The 19,582-nt window shown below is 59.9% G+C and overlaps 1 protein-coding gene across 1 annotated transcript; it reads right to left on the reverse strand.

Annotated features, from left to right (window-relative positions):
• Positions 1–117: 117 nt before the first annotated feature.
• On the reverse strand, positions 118–19,571 carry LOC125918465 (rho GTPase-activating protein 23-like; the record flags this gene model as incomplete). The annotated part of the gene is given in 12 exon segments (XM_049624461.1): positions 118–3,113; positions 4,634–4,691; positions 4,875–4,986; positions 5,198–5,353; positions 6,959–7,682; positions 7,684–8,124; positions 10,748–10,802; positions 10,966–11,044; positions 11,227–11,325; positions 12,953–12,980; positions 15,559–15,720; positions 19,356–19,571. Coding segments are annotated over 12 exon segments (2,295 nt in total), but the record flags the coding sequence as incomplete, so codon positions are not given.
• Positions 19,572–19,582: the final 11 nt, after the last annotated feature.

Raw genomic sequence — 19,582 nt, forward strand, 5'->3', positions numbered from 1 at the left:
CTTATGTCAGAGTGAGGGGGCGTGACAAGGTGACCCTTTTTTTTTTTAATTTTTTTTTAATGTTTATTTATTTTTGAGACAGAGAGAGACAGGGCATGAACAGGGGAGGGGCAGAGAGAGAGGGAGACACAGAATCTGAAACGGGCTCCAGGCTCTGAGCTGTCAGCACAGAGCCCGACGCGGGGCTCGAACTCACGGACCGTGAGATCATGACCTGAGCCGAAGTCGGACGCTTAACCGACTGAGCCACCCAGGAGCCCCAACAAGGTGACCCTTTGAGACCGAACCAACTAGGTGACCTTGGACAAGTCAAGCCCCCTCCCTTGGCATCAGTGTTCCCTACTGGTAAACGAAAGGTGAACTAGCCAGTTCCCAAGGTTACATCCTGCTCAAATGGTAGGTCTGTGACTGCAGGGACCTGTCACACCTACCTCCCTCTGCCCGACAGTGAATGGTCTCTGAAAGAGCCTGGGGGCTGGGTGGGGGTTACCCGGGAGAGGCTAGACTTGCCAGAGCGGACAACATCCGGCTGGACATCAGTTCCCTGGACAGACTAAGGGCCCGAAGCTGACTTAATGACCCCTCTCCTAACTCCCAGGCCACAGCACCGAGGGGACAAGTGAAATCGGGTCCTGGCCAAGCCAGGAGTGGAAGCCCCTGTCCTCCAGTACCGGTCAGTGAGCAGGAAGGGTCCAGTTCCCGTCCCTGCCTGGGAGACACTGTGGTGCGGCTGCCTGGGGCCATCCAGAGCTGGGAGATGGGCCACCTCGCAGGCCGGAGTCCGCAGTTCTCCCCTGGCCCTCAGAGGAGCTCAAACTTGGGGCTGGAAGGGTTCATCTCCCCTTCCTCAGTTCACACAGCTGGCCCCTGCTGCCCTCCTAGGCAACCCCTCCTGCCATCTTGCTGGCTTTCCTCTTTGGTCTGCTCTCCCCACTTCCTCTCAAGGTACAGCCAGTCTCTCGCCTTCTCCCTCAGTGCTCCCACACCTGTGGCTACAAGTGCACACCCTGATAGACTCCCTCCCGGGTGCCACAGCCCCAGAGCCTCAGAACCCAGGACACCCCCACCGGGGCATGACCCAGGGCCCTTGGACTCCACAAGTCCCCAAAGGAACCCTTGGCTTCCACTCACCAACCTGCCCCTCCAGTGCCCTGTGGCTCAGGGGAAGGCCCCATCGCCCCCGCAGCCATCATCTGCCTCCTCCACCCTCCCTCACCTCCCAGCCATCAGCAAGCCAAACCCATCCATCCCTCAGTGTCTCTAAATTGTCCCTTCCCCTCCGCCCCATGCCACGACCTTAGAGCCCCCGCCCTGGCTCACCTGGACAGCGGCAATGGCATTGTCACCTCCTATCACAGATGTGACCCTTGCCTCCTGGGCTTACCCACCTCCCATCCCCATCTAAACCCCTGCAAAGGCTTGCCCTGGGTGATGAGGTCCCGAAGCAGGCACCTGACTCCCCACCTCAGCTTCTACCTCTCACCTGGCTCGCGGCCACCCAGCACTCCCTCTGTTCCTTTCTCCCAGACCATCCAGGAGGGCATCTCCACTGTCAGAGCACTTCCCACCCCCTCCCTGTTCTGTGGATTCTCACACACCCTTCATGTCACAGCCTCCCCGACACCTTCCCCCAACCCCGCCTAGGCTGGAGTCACCTACTGCGTGCCATTCGGCTCAGCTCTCCAGTCCTGACAGTCGTGGGTTGGCAACTATTATGCACCGGGTGCTTCCTCTGCTTGTCCTGAGCCCCAGCGGGGCGGGATGGCCTGCCTCCCACACCACTAAATACCCAGAACCTCGACCGAGAATCGGGAGCATGGCAGGCACTCGGTCATTATCGTGGACTGGATGAGGGCACAGATGGATGCCAGCTCCACCTGGCCCATACATCTCACTTCACCTCCCTCCAGCCCAGGATGTAGAATGACACTGTCCCCATGTTACAGATCAGAAGAGTGAGGTACAGAGGTTAAGGGGCTTGCCCAAAACCATATGCTGGATAAGTGGCTGGGCAGGAGCTCCAAGTCTGTCTGACTTCAAAGCTTACATTCTCTCCAGGTACAAGACCCCAAGAAGGCGGGGTGGAAAATTCAAATAATAGCAGAGGACTAGCAGCTCCCCGTGCCAGGCACTGGGTGCACTTCTGCTGAGATCATCTCGTTTAATCCTCAGCAACAGGTGTATATGCTAGGGGTTGTTGTTAGCTCTATTTACAGACGAGGAAACTGAGTCATAGGCGGGTGAGTCACCCAAGCTTCCCCCGGGCAATTCATGATGCAGGCAAGGGCCAAGCCCAGGTCGATGCTAACCGCTCCGCTCAGCTTCGCCCGGGCCGCGTCGCCTCCGTGGACCCAGGGCCCCGGCCTCCTCGCTCTGGGATCCTGTTTGTCTCCCCCTGCCACCTGCATGCCCAGCCGTCGCTGTGGTCGCCCTTAATTGGTCCTCCTGCCTCCAGCCGGCCCCAGCCGGGGCCCCTCTCTAATTCATTCTCCAGGAAGTCAAATGAAAGAGACCCCAGGGGCTTCAGTGGCTCTTAGGATAAAGACTAAAAGCTTTGCTGGCCCCGCAAGGCCCCGAAAAGGCTAACGTCTGCCTTCTTTTGGGGTCTCAGCTCCTCCGAAAGAATCACCCTGGCCTTGTTCCCTCATTTTCCGTGAGCCCCCAGTGACCCTTTCTGGGGCGATCAGCCAACCAAGGATCACTGTGGGATGGTTCTGTCAGAATTCCCGGCACAGTTTGACCAGATCCCTCCCGCAGCAGCAGAGACGACCTCTCTGGTTAACCCCTCTTGTTCGTGAGTTCTTTATGCCCCCCAGGAAGTTCTTCCTAACATCTAACCTCTACCCCTCAGGCTACAGCCTCAGCTGGTTCCCTCTGGCTCCAGAGGCTGTGGGGCGGGTATAAAAGCCGGAGAGTTCTGCCGGAGACAGCATCCATCCATCTCCACCTCAGGCTGCCAACCACCTTACCTTCCCCTTCTTGGTGAGGACCTGCTTATAATACAACCAGCCTTCTCTCCTGATATCGCTGAAGGTTGCGTCCGAGAGGTCAGAGGTTGAGTGTCGCTTAGAAGGAACATCAGCATCTTCGGAAGTACCCCAGCTATCCAAGGACTGCAGGGAGACAACGGAGGGCAACTTAGGGGGGCTCCCACGGTGCCAGCATGCCAGAAGGCCCATGGACCTCGCACAGCCACACGGGCCTGGTGGATGCCTGGGCCACGCTCTGCTGTGCTGTGTGGCCTCACAGGCCCCGCTTGCCCTCTCTGAACCACCGCGCTGAGGTCATGGGACGTATGTATGTGCCGAGGAAGCCAGAAAGGAAGAAAGGCTATGACCTGCCGACCACATGTCTCACCACGCGAGAAAAGCCAATCTGGTACCTCCTTTAATTTTATGGACTTGAAGCAACTAAGGAAACAAAGGAAGTGATTGTGACAACACGGAGTTAAATAAACAGAGGAAGTGGAAACATCAACAAAGGCTGAGTTAGTGGAGCATGTAGTCATGTCCACAAGGAGTTAAACAGAGGAAGTGATAGTGTCAACACGACTCCAGCAACAGAAGTGACAGGTCAAGGGAGAGTTAAGCAAGCAGAGGAAGCGATAAGGAATAAGCCAGGTGACAATATCCTCAAGGTGTTAAATGAACCAAAGATACCGAGGGTTTGAAATCAAGTGGCTTTTCTAGTCTAGCCGTAATCACGAAGAGTTAAGGCCATTTCAGAACTGACCCCACATCTCCCCAGGGTCTGAGCCTGGAAACTCCAGCCTGTCCATCACTCTCAGTCCTGTGTCCCCTCCTTTCCAATGTCCCCCCTCCCCTGAAGACACCACACAAATACTGCCCCAGGCCACCCTGTGCAGGCAGTTTTGGGTTACCCACAGGGAGCAAGCAAACGAAACGAAATCCCTGCCCTCACAGAGCTTACATTCTATCTGGGAGACAAGCAAGAGAGGGGAGAGATGCATAAACTGTATCACATGAGAAGTGCTAAGGAGAAAATAGGCATCACATGTCAGGGGTGAAGGCTAAAATCTCAGAAAAGGTGGAGATAAACCCAAAGAAAGTAAAAGGTGAGGGGCGCCTGGGTGGCTCAGTCGGTGAAGCATCCGACTTCGGCTCAGGTCATGATCTCACGGTTTGTGAGTTCGAGCCCCACGTCGGGCTCTGTGCTGACAGTTCACAGCCTGGAGCCTGCTTCGGATTCTGTGACTCCCTCTCTCTCTGCCCCTCCCCCGCTTATGCTCTGTCCCTCTCTGTCTCTTAAAAACAAATAAATGTAAAAAATTAAAATTAAAAAAAAAAAGGAATTAAAAGGTGAGTCATGTGGCTGTGGAGGGGAGTGTGTGGAAAGGGCATTCTAAGTGGGGGAACGATACGGACCAAGGTCTTGGGTGGGTGGAGGGTGCGGGTGTCTTTAAGTGATGACACAGCCCATATAGCTGACACCAGGGGATCGCCTACAGGGTTGGGGGGGTGGGTGGGGGAGGGACAAAGGAGCCAGAGTAGACCACTTCCCGCCCTGGGAGCCAGAGGCCTAGAAACCCACCCCAAGATGGGGCTCCGCAGCCGAGGCATCGGTCCCTCCCCAGCTCCCCTGACACCCTCGCCCGCACACGCTCACCACTCACCCCATCGGTGAAGAAGCTTCGCAGCATCCGCAGGCTGGGTACTCGGTTTGGCAGGCGCCTGGCGAGGGAGAACTGAGTGTGAGGGAGGTAGGAAGCACAGCTAGGACTTCTCCTCAAATCCCAAGGCTCAGAAGCCTTCCAGGGAGGGAGCTCATTGCCTGGGGGGCATAGAGGACACCAGGGCCGAGAGCCCCGTCCCAGCCCAGTCAGGGTGGCCGTGACGGCCACACGCTGTCCTCACCTCAGAGCCCTGCCCTCTTCCCGGAAGGTGTTGAGCCCATCGTCACAGGACTTGGAGCGCTCTGTGGTGATGGCCAGCAGGTAGGAGGAGCGGCGGCCGGCCTTGAGGCTACCTGCAAAGCCACCCACAGGGTCAGCAGGAGGGCCAGGGCTTCCCTGGAGCCCTCCTGTCTGGGCAGGGCCAGGAGGTGACCACCCACGGGGCCCCTGGAGTAGCAGAAGCCGGCAAGAAGAGGCCATACATCAGGCAGCAAGCCCAGCAGAGACCCCTGAGGACCAGGCAGCCAGGGAAAGGACGGGGCAAGGGCTTCAGGGAGCACTCACTGCAGTCCTGGGAGTAATGGCGGCCAAGAGCAAAGGTGAAGGTTGGGGAGGATGGGCTGGTGCCCAGGACGGGGGCTGAGTTCATGGCGCTGGAGACCACAGCGGAGGCAGGGACATGCTTGGCTTGGAGGTCAATGCTGGGGCTGGTGGGTTCATCTGCAAGCAGAGGGGAGTGGTGGATAAAGGTGGCAGAAAGCTAAACCCGCCTGCCCCCCGCCCCCAGCCTCGCGTCCTGGCCCAGACCACGTGCCCAAGGCTCAGGTCCTCCGAGGCCCTGCTGGCAATACGCCCGTGGCCAAGGGCCCCCCATCCCCAGACTGTGAGCATGGAGGCTCCGCCCCTGCCTCCTCCTTCACACCCAGGCCTGAGGTTGAGCCACCCTCCCTGGACTGGGCTCCTGAGAGCTTCGGACTATCTCCCCCACCAGACCGGGGGTCTCTTGAGGATAAGGACTGTCTCCTCCGTCAGTTGGGGGCTCCCTGAGGGCAGGCGCTACGTTTCCCCCTCACACTGGGAAATTACTGACGCTGTGTCTGCCCACTCTGACCGAAAGCTGACCAGGGGAGGCCAGGGCTGGGTCTGGCCTGGCCTCTTCTCCCTCACTCCCATGACCACCACAGGGTGAGCTCACCCTGCTCAGTTCCAGGTACTGTCTCTCCACTTCTGGTCCCAGTCTCATGATCTTGTATCTGGTCTTTATCTCAAGCCCCTAGACCCAGCCCAGCCTATCCTGCACCCTCATAGACACAGTCAGCAAACCTTAAACCTTTTCCTGCCCCACTCTCATTCCCGATGTAGGGGTGAGGCACAATCCTCTAGGTAGACCAGAAACCTGGGAACCACCCTGTCTCTCCTCTCTCTTGCCTCTCCCTTATCCAACATCTGTTCCACAGGCAGCAAACTCTCAGTGTCCCCTCTGTTCTCAGGATAACGTCCCCAACTCCCCAGAGACTGACACAGCCCCTCTGGACCCTTTCTGGCGACCTCGAAAGGCACCCTCCTCTCTCACGTCAGGGTTCTTGGCATATTCTATTCTCTCCCTTTACGTTCTCCCCCTAACTCTTTCTCATCCTTCAAATCTTAGCCCTAATCTCCTTCCTCTAAGATTCTCTCCTTGGCTACCACGCCCCAGTCTGGACCATGTCACCCTTCTCTGTCTCCTAGAGTCCCCTGTACTCCCATCACACACACACACACACACACACACACACACACACACACACACCATGGGGCTGTTCTTGTCCGATCATCTGTCCGGCTGCTGGACCACACGCTCCAGAAGAGCTTGAAGCCTAGCACGGTGCCTGACACAAATATTTGTTGGATAAATGGATGGGTGGAGGGTGGGTGGAAGGAACAAAAAGTAAAAGGAACAAAGGGAGGATAGAAGAAAGCAAGGGTGGAAGGAAGGATGAAAAGAAAGAATGATGGAAGACGAGAAGGAAGAATGAATGAACAAAGGGAGGAAGAAGAAAGGGAGGAGGAAAAGAAGACAAGTGATGGATGGGTGGGCAGACGGGTGGATGAAGGATGAAAGGAAGGAGGGAGGGAGGAAAGAAAGATGGCTGGGGGAGAAATGAATGAAAGGAAGGGTGACAGGATGCAGGAGAGAACAAAAGGACGGATGGGTGGACAGACAGACAGACAGACAGAGAAATCGGCACTCAACCCAGAGTTTTGCCCATGGTTGACAGGTGGGTGGGGTAAAACAGGGCACAGACGACCCAGTCTCCCAAGACAGTCACCTCTACTGTCACTCACCAATGAAGGGGATAGAAGCCAGAGAGTCTTCAGTAGTGGCCAAAGGGGCCACCTTCCTGCCCAGGCGTTCCACTCGCCCACTGGACTCTGGCTCTGGGGACTCTTCACCAAACCCAAGGTTCATCTGTCTTGCGGAGGGCAGCTGGACCTTCCGGCCCGTGGGAGGCTTTTGCCTCAGGACCACCTCGTCGCGGCGATCCTCGGTGGTGGGCTCCAGAGCCCGGGTGCTGGGTTCTGGGCGCACAACCCTGGGTGGTTCGGAGGCCTCCAGCGGGAACGATGCAGGGGACTGAGCCAAGTTGAAGGTGGGTAGCCCCCCGAAGGGTGAGTCCCGGAAGGAGAGTGCGTGCAAGAGGCCAGTCCGGCGCTGGAATGATGGGCTGTAGCTCCGGTACCCGATGTAGCCGATGTCATCCAGGCCTTGCAGACCAGGCGGGGGTGGGGCCTGGGGCTCAGGAAGGTCCCTGGGTGGGCAGGCAGGGGTGCGGGCAGACGGACGCTGGGAAGCCCAGCCACAGCGCTCGAAACGGGGTGACACCAGTGCTCCTGGACCCAGCGCCTCGGCTGAGCGGGTGGCCCGGCTCAAGTAGTCGTCTGAGCGAGCTCGGTGCCAGCCCTCCTGACCCAACTGGCTCAAGGCACCCTGGGAGGTGGAGCAGGGCCATGGGCGGTGGGCAGTCACATCCTCCAACCGGTCCTGGGAGGCACTGCGGGCCCGGGGGGGGCATGGCAGGACACCGTCTCTCCCCCGCCCTGCGGGGTACCTGGTTTGACAGCCAGTGTGACAAAGCCTGCTGGCACTCCAGTCTGCTGGGGGGCACCCGGCTGCCAGGCTCAGGGAAGGCACGGGGCGTCCGGGGCTCCGAGGGGAGGCGGGGGAAGGCACCAGGGCTGGGGCGGGGCTGGCTCATCCCCAAGGAAGATTTGTCCAGATGGGTACGGGTGGCAGAAGGGACGCGGGGCCCCGGGTCACTCCAGGCAGCAGGACTCCGGGGGTCACTGGGCAGTGCTGAGAGGGGCTCAGGCACCATAGTGGCCCAGGTGGAGACCCGGGCTGGCGGGGCGTAAGTCTTGCGAGGGTAGCAGATAGGAGGCGGCTCTGGGATACTCCGGGCCTCTCCAGAATACGGCTCGTTCCCCTTCAGGTAGGCGTCCTGGGAGTAGGCCTGGCCGGGGACACAGAGGCAGGTGAGCAGGGCTGGACAAGTCCCACAGGGTGGAGTTACATCAGCCCTGGGAGATCAGGACCCTAGAGAAGTGGACTGAGGGAAAGGACCAAGCGGCAGGGGGGCCCTGAGTGGGTGGGAGCCGGAAGGCATGCTCCAAAGAGAGTCGGGGGGAGGGAGGGAGAGAACAAAGAAATTAGAGGCCTTTGAGAGTCACACACACACACACACACACACACACACACACTCTCTCACTCTCTGTCTCTCTCTCTCTCTCTCTCCCTCTCTCACTAGAGAAACAGCCAGGATTTCTCTAAGACTTATGACAAGGACTGCCTGTAGCCACAAACATTCCAACATCTGTTTTCTGGGGTCCTCCCCCATGCTGGCCTCAGCCGCCTCCCTGCTGCCTTACATCCAACAGTGCCCACAGCCCTCCGGGCTGGGCTGGGAAAACCCACCAGAGACCAGTCAAGGTGGCAGAAGACAGAGACGGCAGCTGACCAAGGGGTGTGTCCACGGCGGGGTGGGCTGGGGGTGGGCGGGGGCTGGGAAAGCCCCGCCGTCCTTCCGTCCCCTGGACGGGGAGCCAGGGCCTGGCTCCTAGGCCTCCGGAGTGAAGAGAAACTTGCCCACCTCTTGCTCCCTCTGGGCCAGGCTTGGGGGAGGGGCCGGACCGTCTAAGGGGCCTCAGGCCACCTTCTGCCACCCCAGGCCTGGAATCTGGCACTGGGAGCCGAGGCTGACGCTGCATTGCTGAGGAGTGACAGGGCCGGTGCCCAGGCCCAGCCAAAAAAGGAGGCAGCCCCTAGGGACAGAGGCCTTGTGGCCCTGGCCTAGCCTGGCCCTTGATGGGTGCCCAGGGGCGTCTCTCAGGGTGAAGTATCAAAGGGTGGGAGAGTGAAACACAATACACACATACACACACACGCTCCCACGCGCACGCGCATGTGCGTGCCACACCACAAGGAGATACTGGAAAATACACACCCAAAGACACACACACAGAGCGAAACACAATGAGACACATATAAACTACACCTCCAGTCCCAGGCACACACCCTGTCCTGTGATGAGGACAAGTTAGACCACACCCCCCGTACTCACACTCAGCCCCCTTCGGACCCACACACCCAGCCGGGGGACACTCACATACCTCTCCCTCCTGCCATCCTGCCGGCTCCCCAGGCTCCCCGCATCACCACGGTGGCGGCGGCGGAGGCGCTGGCGACAGCATCGTGGCCAGCCTCCGCCTTCCCTGGCCGGGGGGGGGTGAACCCCCACTGACCACTGTGCTGGCCCCACCTCTGTCCCCCACCCCCAGTCTGCCCTCCCAGCGGCTGCCCTCGGCCCCCCACCGGCTCGCGCGCACGCGCGTGCGCGCGCTCTCTCTCTCTCTCTCTCTCTCTCTCTCTCCCTCTCTCTCTCAGCAGCGGCTGGCTGGCGGGAGGAGGAGGGAGGGGAAGATGGGTGTGGAGGGGCCTCGCCGCGTCGGCGGTGGCGTCAGCAGCTGCCGCGGCCCCATTGGCCTCCAGCCTTGGCTTCCAACCACAGGAATGCCTGGGCCCCACCCTCTGGCTGGCCTAGGATGGAGGGGGCCAGCGGAGGGCCCCAGAGGCTGACATCTGGGGCCGCCGGCCCACCCGAACCTCGAACCCCGAACCTCGAACCCCGGTAACACAGCTCAAGGCTGCTGCTCTCCCCACCCCTTGCCCCCCCCCTCCTCCTCCGGCTGGAGAGATGGAGGGCAGCCCTAGATCCCGCCCTGTCACCCCCTCCTGGCTTTCCTTGCCTCGGCCCTGGGGGAAGTGTACCCGCAGGGCCTTTGAGACTTGTGGAGAGCCATCCACCTCTCTGGGCCTCCAGGCTTACCTCCCCCTCCCCAGGAAGGGCAAGGGGACAATCCAGGTCAGAGGGTGGAGGTTCCCAGAGGGGCAGGGTGCCAAGCATGGCACCGTGATTACAGTGATTATGAGAGCACATCCAGGGCAGAAGCCAGCCCGGCTCCCAGGGCCTCCTGGGTTTGGCCCTCAGCCTTCCCCCAGGGGGCAGTGACCTTGGGGGCAAGCAAGCTGGCATCTGGCTAAGACCCATGAGATCAGGAAATTGGACACTGGGCAGAGAGGACTGCCCTGGGCTCTGGGACAGGCCTGGGGTCGGTGTGCACAGAAAGATAGCATATGTAGGCGTGTGTAAGTCTGCATGTGTCTGTGTGTGTGTGTGTGTGTGTGTGTGTGTGTGTGTGGACACAGCTACAGAAGACATGCTCACTCGGGGCCAGGCAGGGAGGGGGTGTGGAGAACAGTCTCTTGGGAGCTGACAAGAACGTGCCAGTCTGGCAGGGCCCGCTGGGCCACCCTCCTTCCAGATACTCTGGCAGGAATCCTGCCTGCCAAGGCCAGCGCCTCCCCCTCCCCCAGCACAGAGCAGCCCTGAATGAAGCAACAACCGGCCCCAGCCCAGGGATGGGCCTGGCATCCCTGATTGGGCAGTGCCGGACTGGTGCGGCACCCTACACTCTTCTCTGCCTCCCGAAGGCAGAAGGGAGGCCCCAAGGAGGAGAGATGTATCCCGCCCCCAGGCCCCAGGGCCCCTCCGCCTCAGACAGCAGGGCAGGACTCACCAGCTGGAGGATGTCCTCGTCCTTGGGCATGATGGAGAGCTCCAGGGTATCATCACTACAGAGACAGGGCAGGGGGTCAGGCCAGGCTGAGGCAACAGGGTCTGGGAGAACAGGGATCCTGGTCGCCAGGGCAACCCCAGGGTCAAGGGGGTGGTGTGCAGGGACTCAATGAGTGTGCTGGGAGCTATTACAGGAGAAGGGAGGCAGGGGGCACTCACCTATTCTGGATCAGAGCTATGACCTGGGAGTAGGTCTTCCCAATGACGCTCTCCCCGTTCACCTTCACCAGCCGGTCTCCTGGGGAAAGGGGGGGCAGAACCACATGTGAGCAGGCCAACGGGTGACAATGGCCCCTCCTGAGAACCCCTGCACCAGGCATGGATGACAGCACCAGGACAGGGCCTTCCCCAACACCTGGATCTGAGAATCCCATCCTAACCAGAGAGCAGGTGGAAGAGACCCAGAGAAGGACAGCTCACCGGTGCGAAGGCCCGCTCTATGGGCGGGGCCATCATCCTTCACATTCTTGACAAAAATGGTATCCATGGGCTCCAGGCGGTGGTGCCGGGGGGAGGGTCCTGGTGAGCATCAGCCAGGTTAGCTGGGGGTGGCTGCTGAAGGTCACACCCATGCACAGCTACGCACACAGGGGACACACACTCAGAGAACGGTCACACTCACACGGACACAAACACGGACCCACCCATTCACAGAGACGTGGATGTATAGGATAAGACAAGAGGATCCACCCCTGGGAGAACAAAGACCAGTGTGGGGAAAACACGTTCGCGGACACACAGAGTCACTCCTTAAATGGTGCTTTCATCCCAGCACTGTGCCAGAAAGTAGACTGAAAAGGATGGACAGATATGGGCCTTGACCTCGTGGAGGTCCCTGTCTAGTGGGGCAGACACCCACACATGCAGAATGCCCACACCCACAGACCTGGGGAAAGCTGCGGAAAGGCCCTGAGGCTCACAGACACTCATACCCACGCTTCCCACCCCACCCCCTTCCCTAGGGGCAGAGGATTCTAAGCAGAGGCCTGAAGATCCTGAGATGAGTACTCAGCCCCTCATGACATCACATTACACCCCAGCTGCTAACTGTCTCCATCAGAGAAAGGGGCCTGTTCTAGGTCAGCTGGCTCTTCCCCTTGCCCCCAGGGGCCTCTGCGATGAGGCTCAGGAGCGTCACCACAACTGCCCAGCAGAAGCCCCAACAGCAGAGAAAGAAGTCTGCCCGTTAAAGGAGTTTTGCCTTGGGGCACCTGGGTGGCTCAGTCAATTGAGCAACCGACTTCGGCTCAGGTCATGATCTCACGGTTTGTGAGTTCGAGCCCCGCGTCGGGCTCTGTGCTGACAGCTCAGAGCCTGGAGCCTGCTTCCAATTCTGTGTCTCCCTCTCTCTCTGCCCCTCCCCTACTCATGCTCTGTCTCTCTCTGTCTCAGAAATAAATAAACATTAAAAAAAATTTTTTTTTAAAAAAGGAGTTTTGCCTTGAATACCCCGGGTGGCAGAAAGGGGCCCTTTGGGATAGCGAGGGTGACAGCCAGGGGAGGCAGGCCCACATCTGGTAAGATAAAGACCTCAGGGCTCCCCTCACACCCAACAGAACCCCAGCATCTCCATCTCCGAGGACAGCCATTGCTCAGCTGCACCCTACCACCAGCCCCCAGGCTCTGCCGCCCTGCGTCTGTGCCTCAGCCTAGGCTGGGAGTAACTCCAGGGCAGAGGTCAGGTCTTAGAAAGCCATCTGCTCCCCAGAGCACCACCCCCAGTGTGGAACAGACAGGCTCAGAGGGAGACAAATGTGAGAAAAGAAAGGAAGCATCGAAGGGACCACAGGGCCTTGGCGGGCCCAAGATCTGTCCTCATGTCACTGGTGATGACGAGTAGGAATGAAATTCAGGGAGCTCTCCCCTAGGGCCCAGAATAAATGTGCTGCCTCTTGGATTCTTAAAAAAAAAGAAAAAAGAAAAGAAAAGAAAAGAAAAGAAAAGAAAAGAAAAGAAAAGAAAAAGGATTGAGGAGAGAAAGGGCAGACACAGAGAAGAGCAAAGACTGGACAGCAGTCAGGGCTGGGGGCAGTGGGAGGGCAGGCAGCAAAACCCAGGCTGACTTGGGTAGCGGGAGAGAAACAGAAGCTGGAAAACGGGCCCCAGCTCAGCCCCAGCCCTGGGCCCCACCCCCACCACTCCTTACCTCCTCCTCGGCCTCCATTCTCTTCCTCCTGCAGGGGACAGAGAGGTGGGTGTGGGGCCTGGGTCCAGCCCTCAGTGGCTCCACCTGGGCGGGCCCTTCGATGTCCCCCACCCAAGGCCTCCCCTCTTATCTTCCTTCAACTAGCCTGGCGCCCAGACGAGGCAGGAGGGGTGTCAGTGGGGACGGTCATCAAGTCCCATGCAATGGTCCCCAATAACACTAACCCCCTCTCATGACTGCTGATCCCACCACCTTGTATTTCAGCCATTCGCCCCCAATCCAGTGGGGGACCCATGACCCCCCCCCTTTGGGGAGCTCCAAGCCCGATGAAGGAGGCACTAAACGTAACGCACAGAGAGAGGACACACAGGCAGACACAGATAAGCAGGCATGACGAGTGCAAACAGTGGCTATCAGCTCTCAGAGAATGGGAAGGGAAGGCCTGATTAGCACCCCTCTGGGGGAGGGGATTTTAAGGCAAGTTTGAGGAGGGAGGGGAGAGGGCGGTCTGGGTGAGGGGAGGGGAGTACGCAGGCGCTGGGCAGCAGAAATAAACAAGCATTTGTAGGACACCATCAGCTGAGCCGACGCGAGAAAGAAAGCAACACCAGCAAGTGACAGAAGTCAGACTAAAGCATTCAGGTTTGAAAGGACAGAAAGAGGGAGCCAGTGAAGGTTCTTGGGTGGGAGAGAGTGGATGTGAAATACCAGTGAGGGAACAGGGTTCTAGCATCTGGCAGGGCTAAGAAATGGAGTCCAGGAGACCCACTAGGGAGACCTTTGGGGTCATCCTGGTAGTGAGAGGGAGGGTACCGGATTTGGGGAGGGAACTGAAATGAGGGAAAGGAGGCCAGCGAGACAGGGTCCCACATCAGAGCTGGACCCGACATTTAGCGTCATCGTATCTACCCCTGTCCACAGACCATCCATTCTACCGCAGATGACAGACAGGGCGTGACTTATCCAGGGCCACTCCGAGCCAGGGCTGGAACCCAGGACTCTCTAGCACCCCAGCCAGGACATGAAGGCTGTGGGGCACTGCTGGAGAGCAGTCCCTCTGCCCCTGCCCTCCCTGTGTGGGGTGCGCGCCTGCTGATGTGAGCTGACAGCACAGTGAGCGGGTGGCAAAGGCAGATGGATGCATTTAGACGGCTGAGCTCCCTGCAGGCTCCCAGCCCTGGGCAGGTTCTGGAAAGGGGATGGAATCCACCCCTGGCTTGCCCCGCCCAGGGTCTTCCAGCGCCCCACGTGAGCGAGGTCTCTCTGAAACAGGTCCACCACCCAGCCTAGGCCACTCAGGCTGCATCCGCCCCGGTCACCCCTCAGCAGGGCCCCCTGAGAAAAGGGGGCAGGGGCCAGGCAGGAGGGACATTCTGGGAGAAGAAGAAAGGAAGGACTGGAGGTTCCAGGGAACTAGAAGGTTGGTGTCCTTGGGCATCAAGGGGCAGGGGGCTGTGCCCCTCTCACATACCGTCAGCCCCCACTTACACTCTTAAGCACGGCTGCAGCCAATGGGAATAGTTTACGCAGGTGCTCCCGGATTGAGACACGGATGAGAGAGCACAGGGACACATACTGAAGACGTGTATTTAGAGACACCTGTCTACCCACGCCTACATACACAAACATGCATGCATATGACCCACATACTGGGCACCCAAGTGCACACAAAGAGAGCCATGCAAGTACACAGACACAGGCAGTGAAACCCAAGGCCCCGGTTCTCTGGCAGGTGGGACCAAGCTCCCCAGAGGAGAGCCCCACACAGCTGGTCTCAGCCCTGGGGGTGGGGGGGGGGGGAGTAACAGGTTCATTGACTCCAAAATAAGTCTGTCTCCGGCCCTGCTGGGAAAGAGGTGGGGGAAGGGAGGGGGGTCCTCCTGGGGAGCCCCAGTTCCTGCCGAGGACCCTCGCTGTTCCCACATGCCTGGCCCGCTCCCAGCCCACACTGTAGGTTAGGCACAGAGAACCTGACATTTATACTACGGCCAGAAGGGCTCGTGGGGGTCAAGTAGATAGATGCCCTCACATTACAGCAGGAGAAGTGACCAGTGAGTGAGACCAAAGTTACGTAAGGAGCTCTACTAGGACTAGAACCCGGGGCGCCCCCCTCCCAGCCTGGCGCTCTCCAGCACCCAGAGCCCAGAGCCGAGGCAAGTGCAGGGCCTGGGGCACTCCGGGAGGAGTCCCAGAGGTGTTTTAGGATGGACTCCCCAAGAGCTCAGGCTAGGGAGGGAGCAACAAAGCCAGCTCAGAAGTGGCCACAGGACAGAGTCCCAGGAACTTCACCTCTTCGAGAAGGCGGCTCAGTTTTCAGGGGCCAAGAGTCTGGGGGTGCGTGTGAGCGTCCTGGCTTCCCCCACCCCCAAGTTCATCGCCCTGAACCGTTCACCCTTCTCCTGGGAAGACCAAACCCAGGGCAGTTAGGGATCTCTTCCACAATCGTACAGTGCCAGTGACCCAGCCAGGGCTGCCCCGGCCTCTCAGGGACCCTCCTCCCAAGGCCACGGAAGAAGGGCTGTGGAGGGGACAGTGCAGACGAACCTCCCTTCCCCCCACCGAAGCTTCCTCAGGACGGGCAAGGGCAGCGGGCAAGGTGGGTGTACCTTCAGGCTGCAGTGCACGGCTGACTCAGGGGGGTACACAATGAAGTGGCGCAGGGTGAAGCCAAAGCCGTCCTGGAGACTTTTGCACAGCAGCAGTGTCCGCGGCCCCTGCCAGGGGAGGGGGCGCCCAGGGGAGCACCCATCTCTCGGGCCCAGCGGCAGCTGTGGAAGCACAGGGAACCAGGGTTGAGTGGCCGTGTGACCCACACTCCCAGGTGTGCACACTGCCTCCCGCAGCCAGGGGGAGGGCCTGGAGCAGGGGAGGGGGAGGGGGTCAAGGGCCCTGGGGTTCCACGCACGCTCCCCTGCTCCCCGACCTCCTCCTCACCCCCTTCCTTCCTCTCCCTCTCTCATCAGTCCAAAGCTGCTTCTTTCTCTCCCCTCGATCCCCTCATGGCACCTTTGCTCCCAGGGAAGTAACTCCCTGCCGCCAGCCAGGTTCTCAATCAGGTCGGCTCAGCAAATGTTCGCCAAGCACCTCTTACGCTCCAGGATCTGGACACGGGGCCTTCTGGCCTGGGAAGTGCCTGTTGCCAAGCTGAGCTCATTCCCGCCTGCTGCACAATCTCACACACAGACAGACACATCCGCACACCCAGAGAAGCACACTCATGTGCAAAGGTACACACGGAGGCACAGATGAATCTACACACACAGGCTATGTAGACAAACACGTGCGCACACAATCGCACATGATCAGAGTCTCCCACACATGCCTACACATACAGGCACATGCACACAACATATGCTGCAGACAGACACCCACACGCACACACACACAGACTGGCTCGCACAAGCATCCTTCAGGAGCAGCGGCAGCAACAGGTGAGGGACTAGAGCCACGAGGGAGCGGGCTGGACATCAGACAACTGAAGGGACTTCCTGGAGCTCCGGAGCCCAGCCAGAGGCCTGGCCGGTCACCGGATCTGAGAGGGGAACCGGGTGGGGGTGGCGGGAGATACTCGGCTGCCCTCTGGCCGACCCGCTGGAATACTTGGGATTCCCCAAGATGACAGGCAGGGGATGTCTGAAGACCAGGGTCTGAGGGCACACAGGTCTGTTTCTGGGGCGGGAGAGAGAGTAGCGCGGACACTGCCTGAGAGAGGGCTCACCTCAGGTTCCCTGCTCAGACGCAGAGAGGGAAAGCGGGTGACAGAAGGGCGTCAGAGAGATGCCTGTGTGCACAGGGAGGCGGCCGGCAGATTGGCCAAGACGGAAGACACGGGCGGGCTGCCTGGTGAAAAGCCAGGATGCCTCCCTCGGGGCTTTAACCCCCAACCTCAGGCATCCTAACCTGTCTGGGGGGCCCTAATCCAAACCTCAGAGGGCTCACCCTCACCCTCAACAGTCTCCTCAACCCCCTCGCTCCTTGGCACGAGCCCGGAGTCTGCAGGGGAAGAAAGGCAGGCTGGATGTGGACGGAGGAAGCCCCAGTTCTGGGGTGAGGGCCTCCCCCCTTCTCTATTAAGTTCCCCTTTCTCCCTCGCCCAGCTGCTGGAGAAAGCTCAAATTGGCACTTGGATGTACTAACGCTAAGAAGCTCCTTCGTGTATCCACCCCCCACCCCCCCCACCCCGCCGCCAGCCTGTTCACATTTCTGGTAGAAGAGAGCCCTGGGTCCAGCCCTTCGCTGGGGATTTCTGTATTGGGGTGGGAGGTGGGGTTGTAGTCAGGCAGACTTGAGACTCAAATTTCAGAAGACTAAAGAACAATATGACAGGGGCAGTAGGCTTGCTTCGTGCAGTCCCAGAGAACACAGCCAAGGTGAAAGGTACAGGGAACAAGTGAAGCTCCAGGCCAGGGAGACCATTCTCATCACCTCCGTCTGGAAAACTACCAGCTGAGGACGTGAGCGCTCATTCTCCTGAAGTGTTCAAGCCAAAGCTGGATGATCCCCAGTCTGGGAGGCCACGGCTGAGATTCCAGCATGGGCCAGGAGGTCCAGCGATGGCCCCTCGGCTCCTTCCACTTGTAGCCCCAGCCCAGCCTGTCCACTGAGCTCCACACCCCCATGGGGGTCCGAAGAGTCCAGAGGAGAAAATTCTCTGGGAATTCTGCTGAGGTCCGAAATCCCCTGGACTTCCTATCTCTGCTGACCTGGCAAGGAACTGATCAGGGAGAGCAGAGGGCCTGGCGGATCCCCCCTGCCTGCTCCTACCAGAAGCCCCTATGCCTCCCCAGCGTGGACCGCCTCCCCCTGCACGCACTCCACCAGGGCTCAGAGCTGAGGCTGTTTGCAGGGCCCATTGTTTTGCCGGTGTCCTGGATTAAGGTTTAAGCCACCAGCTGCCCCAGTGACGAGAAGTGGCTGGGACAGGTCCCCGCACGCCCCCCACCCCTCCTCCAGCACACATCCTGCCTGGAGCTGCCAGCTGCCTGGGGTGCCACTCTCTAGGGGCCTGGATGTAACCCAGGGAAGCGGGCAGGCCTTCTTCTCTCAGGCCCCCTCCTGGCCCAAACACCATTGGCACCCCCTCCCTTATCTCTGCCTCTCCCTTTCCTCTTATGCTTCCTTCCAGTCCCCCTTCCCCCATCTCTTCCAACCAGTTCCTGAGAAAGTCAGTGTGGTAATCCCCCTGCCACAGCTCCCAAACCCCGGCCTGAAGAGGACACACCACGGCCCCCATGGACAGCCAGACCTGATGGCTCCCCTGTGGGAAGTTCTTCCTTGGATTTAACCTCAATGCTTCATACTATTATTCACACATTTCCTCTCCTCCCCTCTGACCTGGGACACCCCTGGGTCTGGCTCTCATCTTTACAGGGAGGGAGATGATGGACACAGAAACAGAGAATGAGCCAGCAATGGGAACAGAAAGGTGACTAGATTGGGGAGGGGTTCAGCTCACACACATCCACAACTCTGCCTCTCTGGGGTAGGCACAGAGACAAGGGGATGGAGAGGGAGACGCTCGGGGGACACAGGGACATCATTGATTACGGCTCTCCTGGCCCAGATCCATCTCCAAATGCTCTCGCCCTCATGCCAGGAACGAAAGAGACATCCAGAAATACCAACTGATGGTGGGAAGAGGGCAGATGGCCCCAGGGCCACAAATTAGATAGAACTGGACACGTGGTGGGTTGGCAACACCAGGAACCAGAACCCAGGAGTCCTGCTCCTCCCCCCTAGGAGCATAAAGAGGTCACTGCAGGGAGCACAGCGTTCATGCTGGGCACGGCGCCCACTGTGACTCACGCCCTACCAGCCTGGTCGATCCCGGACATCAGACACACTGTCCCCACCCCCTATATCTCCAGCCCTGTCAGTCCTCACCCTGAGATCACTCATTACCTGCCACCTCTGCCTCCTTTGCCCACCAGGAAACCCGTGCATGCCCCTGTGCCCACAGCCCCTACCAGGGAGAGGGCGGAGTGTTGCCCACCAGTCCACTTAGTATGATCCTTGCCTGCCTCTGACTCGGGGTCCTTGCCAGCCAAACTCCTCAGGATTCCATGCCCCGGCATCTCCTCAAACAACCCCGGTCCCTTCCGTCCTTCCACTGCCTATAAACCAAGAGGCTTGAGCCACTGGAGGCCACCACCCAGACTGGCCAGTCCTCATCCAGCACCCCGGGCAAAGCTCCCAGCCACAACCTGCCACCCTCACCCGCGTGTGTCTCCAGCTCCTCGCTCACTCCCTACTCCTGGGGCATCGGTCCCACGACGCAGGGCGCACTCAGCTCAAAGATCCCAGGGAGTTGGTGGCCCGATCCCACCCGCCCCGTCGAGGCCGGACCCCCGCCCCCCCGCCCCCGCCCCGCCGCCCCCCCCCCCCCCCCCCCAGCGGCGCTCACCCTGGCGCGGCGCGGCCCCGGCGCGCGGCGGTCCCTGTGGACGAGGCAGGGCAGCCAGAGGCAGCGCGGCTCCGGGGCGCTGCAGTCCACGCCGACGGCGCGCTCCCAGCGCCAGCCCCCGGCCCCCGCGCGTTCCACGCGCCACACGGAGCTGCCCACGAGCGCCGCGGCCGCAGGGGGCCCCCGGGCCCGGGCCCGGGCCCGGCCGCCGCCGCCACCCCCGCCCC

Source organism: Panthera uncia, unplaced genomic scaffold (assembly GCF_023721935.1).
Source record: "Panthera uncia isolate 11264 unplaced genomic scaffold, Puncia_PCG_1.0 HiC_scaffold_84, whole genome shotgun sequence".
Classification (NCBI taxonomy): domain Eukaryota; kingdom Metazoa; phylum Chordata; class Mammalia; order Carnivora; family Felidae; genus Panthera; species Panthera uncia.